The sequence below is a fragment of the Miscanthus floridulus genome, chromosome 7, assembly GCF_019320115.1.
Source record: "Miscanthus floridulus cultivar M001 chromosome 7, ASM1932011v1, whole genome shotgun sequence".
NCBI classification, from domain to species: Eukaryota; Viridiplantae; Streptophyta; class Magnoliopsida; order Poales; family Poaceae; genus Miscanthus; species Miscanthus floridulus.
In genome coordinates, this window is record NC_089586.1 from 79,812,020 (window position 1) to 79,821,563 (window position 9,544).

The 9,544-nt window shown below is 49.1% G+C and overlaps 1 protein-coding gene and 2 non-coding genes across 6 annotated transcripts; 2 read left to right on the forward strand and 1 right to left on the reverse strand.

Moving 5' to 3' along the window:
- Positions 1–1,181: 1,181 nt before the first annotated feature.
- LOC136467144 (UDP-glucuronate:xylan alpha-glucuronosyltransferase 1-like) lies at positions 1,182–5,660 on the reverse strand. Of its 4 annotated transcripts, none has more exons than XM_066465726.1 (3): positions 5,273–5,660; positions 3,148–3,348; positions 1,182–3,054 (listed from the first exon to the last, which is right to left on the reverse strand). In XM_066465726.1, exons 1-3 carry the CDS (start codon positions 5,329–5,331, stop codon positions 1,371–1,373), a joined length of 1,944 nt encoding a protein of 647 aa, XP_066321823.1. In that variant the 5' UTR covers positions 5,332–5,660; the 3' UTR covers positions 1,182–1,370. The 4 variants fall into 4 exon arrangements, with proteins under 4 accessions (XP_066321823.1, XP_066321822.1, XP_066321821.1 ...); XM_066465725.1 differs by having other exon boundaries at positions 3,148–3,351; XM_066465724.1 differs by having other exon boundaries at positions 3,148–3,354.
- A 3,068-nt stretch (positions 5,661–8,728) lies between these two features.
- Positions 8,729–8,829, forward strand: LOC136468264 (small nucleolar RNA Z221/R21b). The gene has a single exon (XR_010761781.1). It is a non-coding gene; the product is annotated as a small nucleolar RNA Z221/R21b (small nucleolar RNA).
- Positions 8,830–9,161: 332 nt separating this feature from the next.
- LOC136468265 (small nucleolar RNA snoR86) lies at positions 9,162–9,283 on the forward strand. Its single transcript, XR_010761782.1, has one exon. It is a non-coding gene; the product is annotated as a small nucleolar RNA snoR86 (small nucleolar RNA).
- The last annotated feature ends 261 nt before the right edge of the window (positions 9,284–9,544 follow it).

A 9,544-nucleotide genomic window follows, 5' to 3' on the forward strand; every position in this document is an offset into this window, starting at 1 on the left:
CTCTGTCCCGCTTATAGCAGATATTGTTCATGTCATTCTAATGTGCGGATCGACTAGATAATAGTTGTTTCGAACATCTTTTTTTATAAAAGTTTTACGTTTCCGTGCCATTGTATTAAGATAAATGGAGTTTAAGTTTACAAAACCGTGTTTTTTTAGATGGACAACACCGTGCTTTTTAGCCGTACAAGAAGCAGTGTTAACTCGCTTTCCGACGTGTCCTGTCTCCACCGGTGGCTGCTGTCCAGTGCCGGCGTTTCAGACGCCTAGTGGCGCCCACGTAGCCCAGAGCCCCGGATCAACTTGTATTGGGTGTGGTCAGTGGGTCCAAAACGAAGCGCGCGGTGCGTTTAAGGGATGGCAACGGGGATGTACCCGTCGGGTATCGCCGGAACATTTTCTTTCCCGCTACGGAGAATTCATCCCGTCCCCGTCCCCGTTAACTGTCTCAGGTATAAATTCTTGCCTATCCCCGTACCCGTCGGCCATCGGTCGGGTAACAGATACCCGACGGGTACTGCATACCCGATAAACAAGGACACTTAGGGTCGCAGCTTTGCAATCGGAGACGTTTCTTCTTCACCCGGGTACAAGTGTCGGAGTCTCGGAGATGCCGAGGAGAAGGAGCGAGGTTGCGAGGAGGATGAGCAAAGATGGCAGAGAGACCGAACTGAGGAAGCGAGGGTCACGAGCGCTCGTGAGGCAGGCGTGCTTGTGCTGCTAGCGGAGATGGTGAGAAAAAATTGAACTAGGGTTCCTAAAACACAGAAACTATATATATGATTGTTTAGATTTAGACCAAAATACCTATGTTGAGCTTCTTTGGGCCTAATACTCGCATGACAGCTCAAATAGTCGAGTTTCCCAACGGGTAACGGGGACGGGTAAATAGGTAACGTTCCCGTACCGCTATACCCGTCGGGGATGGATTCTTGCCCATTTAGATGTCCACGGGTAAATATATGATCACATCCACGTCCTCTAATGGATCAAATACCTGTCGAATATCGGGTATCGAGGACGTTGCCATCTTTAGGTGCGTTGAGCTCGCTGAGTACGCCTTTCATTGGAGAATCGACTATTCACTCTCTGTTTCAAGTTAGCAAAACAGACCAAAATCATACGAAGAGGTTTTTGACGCAATGAACCATCCACTTGGCGTGCATGTGATGAGACGAGGGTCGTCCAAAAAGATTGCTGAGCATATTGCCACGTGACAGACAGACAGAGCCCTGACATCTCACTCGACCATCTCAGGTCAATCCTGATGGCCATGGATGTGGATGATGGATAGCACCAAAATTGGAAAGCACGAGCACGGAGCACGCGCCGTTGGATGATGAACATGATGTTACTGCTGCCGTCAGAATTCAGAAATTGTCAATTAGCTTGGCGTACGACGTGGTGATCCGGTTCCCTTCCACCCGGCGGCCGGCGATCTCCCTCTCGCGGCAGGCCTCGGCGTCGCCGCCGGCGCAGATGCTCCGGCGCGGGTCGGCGATCCGGGCGCTCCAGTGTCCGTCGGAGAAGTTGGCCTCCCTCGCCCGCACGACGTCCCACCGCAGCAGCGCCTTCTGCCGCTCGTCCAGCAGGCAGAACCCCTGGAGTCGCGGTGGCATGGCGTCGTGCACCTTCCACCACCGGGCGTGCGCCTCGTCGCTGGCGAACTGGCGCAGCGCCGGCACGTTCCAGTTGCAGTCGTAGTCCCGGAAGCAGAACCAGGGCTTGAGGCCGACGAAGTGCACGGCGAGCGCGACGGGCGGGTCGGCCGCCAGAACGCGGCGCTTGGCGGCGGCGCGCTCCGCCGTGTCCCCGTCCCAGAAGTGCTTCATGTAGTTGGCGTGCGACGGCAGGCGGTGCCACCACGAGAACACCTCGTTGAGGTACCCCTGGTCACCGCCGTTGTACGACTCGATGTCGCCGACGTGGTCCGCCAGCAGCCGGAACGTGCAGTTGCAGGGCTCCACCACCATGACGCCCGAGTTGAAGTAGGCGCCGTGGTTCCCCGTGGCGCTCACCTCGGGCATCGCGAACAGCGGCTCCATGGGCCGCTGCACCAGCAGGTCGGCGTCCAGGAAGATCACCCGCTCGTACTCCGTCAGCGTCCACAGCCAGAACTTGCTGTAGTTCCACTCGTTGTACGCGTCCGGCGACGCCCGCGGGTTCCGGATCCGCCGGATCGTCCGCACCTTCCACCCGGCCGCCTCCAGCGCGCCGCGGTGCCGCGCGCTGATCGTCTCGTCCACCAGCGCCACCATGTCCCGCACGGACCCTGCCATTCGGATGCTCCGCGCCGCCGTGATGGCGCCGCACGCGTACAGCTGCTCCGAGTGCAGGATCGTCGCGTACGCCTCGCGCTGCGGCGCCGACGACACGTACGGCTCGCCGAGCGCTCTGAACGGCATGGCCAGCTTGCAGGACCCCACGGGGAGCTCCAGCTTCCGGCTGAGCTCGCTCACGTCCGGCCTGTACAGCCACACGTCGCCGTCGCGCGCCACCTCGTCCCGGCACCTGAACAGGTTCGGCATCGGGAAGCACCGGCTCACCACAAGCACGTGCGCCGCCGCAGCACCGCCGTGGCGCGCGCGCGTGGCGAGACGCGCCGCGGCCAGCTGCAGGTGCAGCCGCGCCACGTCCTTGGACCAGCTCGCCGCGGGCCCGCACGGCAGCTTCACCGCGACGACGTCGTACGCCTCCTCCTCCGTTGCCACCGTCGGCTCTGGCAGGTCCGGGCACGCCGGCGCGCCGTAGAGCTCCTCCTCGTCGATCCACTCCGGGTACAGGTGCTCCCAGGTGACGTCGCTCCCGACGTGGTCCAGGTGCACCGGAGCGGCGTCCGTGTGCGGCATCCGCGCCTTCCACTCCTCGACCTCGCCGTCGTCGAAGTTGAGCAGCGCCACCCGCGTCCGCGTGCCGCTGCCGCCGTCCGCTGCCGGAGCGAAGTGCTTCGCCGCCGTCTCGATCTGCGACCAGTCGATCCTCAGGCTCGACGCGTACCCCGAGTTCGCCGCGTCGGGGTGCGACATCCAGCTGGCTTTCGACGCCTCTGGCGGCCTGAAGTTTTCCAGTCATCAGGCTTAAATCTTTTAATTGCAATTGTCAGTGATCACAGATAAGACGAGAGTACGTGACAAGATTTGTGCTCACTGTGTGGTGTGGTGGTGTTCATCGGCGAGGTGGATGGACGGCGAGTTGAGGAGGCCCATGAAGGAGCCGCACATGAGGAGGACGAGCACGAGCTTCACGTACAGCACCTTGCCGCTCCAGCCTTCGGGCAGCAGCGCGCTGAACGGCCTGTACTTGGCATCCTTGCCGTAGTAGCGTCCGATGCAATCCTTCCTGCTCAAACTGCTACTGGATTCAATTCAACACAGCAAAATTCGCATTATATTTACTGTCACTAACATTACATTTAGTGGCAAGAAAACCGAACAAACTCAGTCAAAACTCAAAAGATGAATTGAACAATATATATATATATATATATATATATATATATATATAGAGAGAGAGAGAGAGAGAGAGAGAGAGAGAGAGAGAGAGAGAGAGAGAGACACACACACACACACACACAGCCAAAATGGGATGTCGTTACAAAGTGTAGCTTCTTTACCGAGCTGTTAACAAGCTGTTTTTTTGTTAACATGCTTTTTTGAACTTTGATTACAGTGTGAATGGAAAGCTTGCGATGCATTTCATTTGGTCCTCTGTACGCTGCTCGCAGTGACCAAATCCAGATCCTCTTCAATTTGCATTTGGTTTTTTCCAACTCAAGACCTGAGAAAGTCGTTAGCCATGGACGAATTCTCTCTTCACCTACTCCAGCAAGTCACCAAGAACAGTTAGCTCCATACTCCCCAACGGTCCAGGATCATCGCATATAATCAACTGCCAAACGTCATCAGCTCCATTGATTGTCGTCGCGTCGATTTCTCATCCTTATCGTTGACTGTCGTAATCTCCGGTTCTCCATGGTCCCTGCTGTAGAGTCGAGTCTAGACTCGCCCCTTCGTTATCGCTGACGACTTCGCCCAGTTCTTTTGGGCTGATTTGACTTAGAAGCCATGACTGAAAATATTGCTGACTGGTTTAGTATGAGAGAAAAATACTATTCGTTGGCTGATAAGCCATAGCTTATAAGCTGTTCATCTCAAGCATGCATCTTGGGTGTGTCACCCTCTGTTTGTCCTGCGCATATTCTATTCAGCGCCTGTTCCAGTCACTTGGCAATTGGCATCAAGAGAAGCACGCAGAGACTTGTTCAGTGCACAAACACGAGCTGTGACTTTTTCCTCACCCCAAACAATTCACCCTCGATCAGATTGTTTGTTGCACCGGATGAATTGCTTGGTCAGAGAACAGGTGAACCAACCATGAAAGTAACTCCATCGGTACGTCGGTATTATTATAAAATTATTAACTAGTCTGGGTTAGCTCGCCTAGAAAACTACTTCCCTCCGTTTGACCATCTGTTTTTTCTTCTAAAAAAAATCTTAGATACTTCAATGTATATAACACTAATGAAGTATGTTCAATAAAGAATCATATATGTGAAAACTTGATGTATCTAAAAATCTTTTGCAGAAAAAACGTTTGGTCAAAATTGCTACAGTAAAAAAATCGGTGACAAGTAAACGAAAACGGAGGTAGTACTAGAAAAACAGGTTATCATAGGCAACTTTGAAAAACTAGGTTCTGTTAACTGTGCACAAGATTTGGGTGGTTCACCTATACCGTCTCTGAAAGTTACTTGTGCGTGAACCTGAAAACTAGGAGGTCTGACTTTCTGCTGTGACTCTAGACCACGTAGGGCGCTCAAAGCGCGTCGTTTATATGTTTAAACTTTCTACCTTAGCGATAATGATGCGCAAACCTTTCGCGCATTCGAGAAAAAAGAAAGTTACTGGTGCTCTCAAAAGTCACAAGGATTGGTGAAATCGGTTTTCTTGACAATTTACCAGTGACCGACTTTGTAATGTTGGATTGTAGAACAGATGTTGGATTACGGAGTAAGCTTCCAACATATGTGTGTTTCTACTTAGACGGCGTTAACAATTAGAATAAGATGAGTGGAAAGGAACGTCGTGGAAACAAATATATTAAGTTGATTGACGAGGGCAATGAAACTTAAACTTAGAAGAAAATCCAAGACGACTTTCAGATGAGTAGCATGCATGGTGTTCACTTCATTGTTCATTTGAAACAAGAAGATGAAGTAGCACAGGGAGAATTCACGACAGAAAAAATGGAGAGGAGAGGAGGGAAAACTCACAAAGTTCTGTCCAAGCGGTGGCGTTTCTCTGCATGATGAGCGCAAGCAAAGCCTCTCATCTTGATGCACCAAGAGCAAGAGAAGCTATAGCTAGCTCAGATGAACTAAATCCTTGGTATCGCCTCTTGTACAAAACAAGGAAGATAGAGCAGGCCGATGACGAGCTTTGTTGATCGATAGAATTCCGATCCGATGTATATGGTTGATCCTCCAGCTATATGGAGATATGATCAACCCTTGTAGGTTAACAGTTGGAGCAAGTTCTCAACAGCATGAAGCAAAGCAAAGTCCTACCATATGATATATATGTATGTACGCATATATATATGAAGAGAGTTTAGCTGTGATAGCAGAGTCTCCCAAGTGGCAACAAGGGAAGGTCTGAGGACAAAATGAGGAGGTGCAACCAAAGCATGGAAGCAACTTATAGCTAGCATTGGGCACTACTGGGGCAGGTGAGCTGGTGAGAGACCGAAGTAACCCAGGAAGGGAGGACACTTGGTTGACAAGTTCAAGCAAGGAGGACTTGAGACCTGGTCCCTTTCACAAGTGTTGTGTTTGGAGAGCTAGTATCACATTAATGGAACGGTTTGCGTTCAAAACATTATTAATGCACGGTATCCCCGGCCCGCAAAAGGCACATGCATGGACTACTTTGCATGGAAGGGGTGGTGCAGTGCGTGGCCTTCCAGACCTAACTAATACTAGGATAGAAAAAGGAGTGGAACAATCCCCTTCACTGGTCGTTCAGTTGTTCCCTTGTCTTGTTCCGTTAACACGTATGTTTCCATACATACATCCGATCCATCCATCCTCAGTGATCACTCAACCATGCTGCTGCTGATCAGATCTTTGCTTCAGGTCATCAGGTGAGTGTGACCTTACTTATGCTATATGTGCAAGGAAAGAGTAGAGTAGGTGCAACTCATCACAAAATAAAGCCTACGCCTGACAAATATGTACACAACTGAATCAGAACCACATCGATCGATCACGTACTACCCTGCCTGCCTGCTTGAGTCTCTTCTGGAAGAGACGACCTTTGCTTTTGCTAGGTTTCTGAATGCGGGCATATAATGAATGAATGACTGACTGACTGATGAATGACTGAAGAATGAAGCAGCTAGGACTAGGTGAGAGCTAGCCTGCATTTTGTTGGTGCAGGGTGAAAGGAGATAGATAGATGAGTGCCTTTTGCTGTGGTTGGAACATGGACTGGCTACCATATACAATACAAACACCGCAGGAGAGGAGAGAGGGAGATGAGTGCAGGTTTGAGAGACGTTCACCAAACCCAACCGATGCATGGATTTGGTTGGACCTGAAGCAAATCTCTGCAGACGACGGTGCTGCGGCCTAGCTTTGTGGCCAAGGGATTCAGGTAAACTCAACCAAACCTTTCCACTAGTAGTCTACTACTACAATGTTGTTAGCTACTCCTACCTAGGATGAAAAACAGGTCTGGAAACCTTATATATGTCAAAAGAAAATGAAAGAGATTTCAGAAGAAAGAAATTGAAGCGAATATATATGCAAAAGGAGTACGGAAACAAGCGGAGGAGGAGGGAATAATCTTGAATTTACCCTGATTGAACCATTAGGTGCGTGCGTTGTAACGAGGTCGAGTGAAGGTTGCAGAGCACCAAAGTAATCTTAACTTTCCTGTGTGTTAGGTGACGTGTGCGCAAGATTGATATGATCGATGTAGCTAGCTACCCGTGGAATATAAGGTTGATGAGTTGAGTTGAGGTCCAACAGCATGACTTGGACTGCCGATTCCAGTTACACTCTCTCTCCGAAACGTGGTAGCCAGACCAAAGGGCAGGAAGGTGATGCGTACGTGATTTTGCAGAGAAGAATATACAGATACACGCCACAGACTAATGTAAACGTGATTGGACAGAAGAGGGGGAAAAAAGCTAGTGTGTTGAGCCATGTTGTTTCTTTACTCAAGTTTTTGTATTCATTGGAGGATAGTAACGAAGGGAGCAGGTCTTACTTTGCTTCCACATGGGGAGAGCCCATGTTTCTTCGCTATGTGTCCTATCTATCTTGCCTGTGTTGCAACGAAAACACGAGGCAGAGACCAAAGGGTTTGAATGAGAGCGCTTTTGATTGGAGTAGAGGGCACAGCACCAGCACGGATAACGCGTCTAGTTCAAAAGGGGAAAATAACGTTCTTGACCTTTCTAAAAATGTTCTGTGTAGCAGTTAACAACAAATGGAACCTGGCCTGCTGTTGCTGTAACTTACAAGACAATTAAGGCCATGTTCTTCAACACTACTTCAGCGGTACTTTTCAGCTAACGAACAGTGTTTTCCTCTCATAACAAATCAGCATAAGCACCAACATAACTAAATTTCAGCGAAATAAATAGGGCCTAAGAGGCGAAATGGTCTTTAATCTAATCAAGAAACGAACGATGTTATTTTTACTATACTATTTTCTTGTTGTTGCCCGGGGCCATCCTCAACGGAAAGAATTTCACCAGGCAGCACGCACGGTACGGTGACAATAATGTAAATTCTAGTAAAATATGTATACACGACAGTGATTTCAACTGCCAGCATGCACGATGACACTGTAAATTTGTAGTGAAACATATATACACGACGCACTGGATAGGCAGCAAACCGAACCAAAGACAAGCTACTCATTTGAAGAGCATCTCCAAGACCGAGAGACATTCTAAATTTCATGTTCCATATTTTCAATTAGCTATCTACTTCGTAAAAATTCTTTCTTTATAATTTAACATATTTCAACAGACTAGCCATATCTTTGAGAGAAAAGAATAGAGCTTGGAGCAACGCAAACATGGCACTGGCTATCAGCCTCACATACATTAAGATAGCATGGCATGCTGGCTAGCCAAATTTAGCTACCGAGGCTTAAGGGATAGCGTGTCATGGATAGTAGTTGTGTTGGCTAATCTAGTTACGCAATTCTGTCGAAGATGCTCTAACAGTGGTCGGTCACGCGCGAGTTCGGTGGTGGGCAGGAGGCCAGTGGCCTGGATGACCCGGCGGTTCCTCGTGCTCTCCCTCTCTGTCTCTGGCGGGCGCCTGTATCATGACAAGCCCGGCGCAGGAGAAGCAGCTTTGTTGGGCCAGAAAATTTGCGCAAGAGACGTTATTGGGCCAACAAATTTGCACTAGACAAACAGCTTTGTTGGACAAAAAAAAAAAAAAAGAATCGAGCCGAAGAAAGAAGGAAACCCTAGCAGAGAAGCCGCCGTCGCCGCGGGCCACCCTATAAATACAACCCGACGTTCCACCATCTCCTCTGTCCGCCGCCGCTGCACTGTAGCAAGAAAACGTTGCCTCGTCTCGTGCCTGCACCTGTTCGAGGTTGCCCTCGTCGTGTGTTTTATTGCTTGATTTTGGACCTGCTTTCTCTTCTGGTGTTCCTCTTTCTTCTTCCTCATATTGAGAGGAAAGCTTAGGTTGTAATGGGGGCAACGATGATACAAAGTCATTTACCACTCTGAATGAGGGGATTATTTTCTCTCTTTGGGCTGACAAACAAACTTTCTTCCCATTTTTCGTCTGAGCCTTCTACTTACATGTGCTTTCTTCCTGTTTTTTGGTTGCGTTTTGTGGGGTTTCTTGTGATTCCTGAGAACTGATGATGTGGATCGACCGATCCAACCATGATGCGGACTGAATTTCATTTGAGGTCAAATCTAATGGCTTCTGATGGTTCTCGAGTTACCTCCCTATGTCATTGCTTGTCCATCATCTTTCTTTCTTCCCTCAAAATCCAGAGGGCGAAAATCAATGCGTTTGTCTTTGGTTTTTTAGCCGGCTTTGTTTTGGATCTGCTGCTGCTTTCAATTGGTTTTGATGAAAAGAGTAGTTTCAAAGAAACAGATGAAGCCAATTTGCAGAGCAAAGGGGCCAGATAAGTGGCGATCTTTGCATTGAAGGTTGGCGACACCAAAACTGCAGTTCTCCGTGCCGCTCAGATTTCCCTCTGTTTTGTGACGGCCTCGAACAAGCTGCTACATCTCTTATCTGTGATCCAAGCTGTATTTTTTTCGTTCTGGTCTTTTTTTTCCCTTCGTAACGTTTGAGTTAAATGCTACATAGTAGCTATTAAACTGACATGAACGATCTCAACATGCAAGAATACAGTAATTGTTTTCAGTAATTCGATATTGACATTTTGTGATTAGATCAAAAAGATTACGGCCACTCAGATCATTTCCAACTTCCTGCTCAATCAACCTCCTTAGTTGAAAACAATTCCTACTAAACTGGGATAGGAAA

Coding starts and splice junctions, on each gene's coding strand:
- LOC136467144 (XM_066465724.1), bottom strand. CDS start 5,331: ATGAGAGGCTTTGCTTGCGCTCATCATGCAGAGAAACGCCACCGCTTG. Junction 3,355..5,272: donor CACCGCTTGGACAGAACTTT/GTGAGTTTTCCC, acceptor AATTGAATCCAG/TAGCAGTTTGAGCAGGAAGG. Junction 3,055..3,147: donor GAACACCACCACACCACACA/GTGAGCACAAAT, acceptor GGAAAACTTCAG/GCCGCCAGAGGCGTCGAAAG.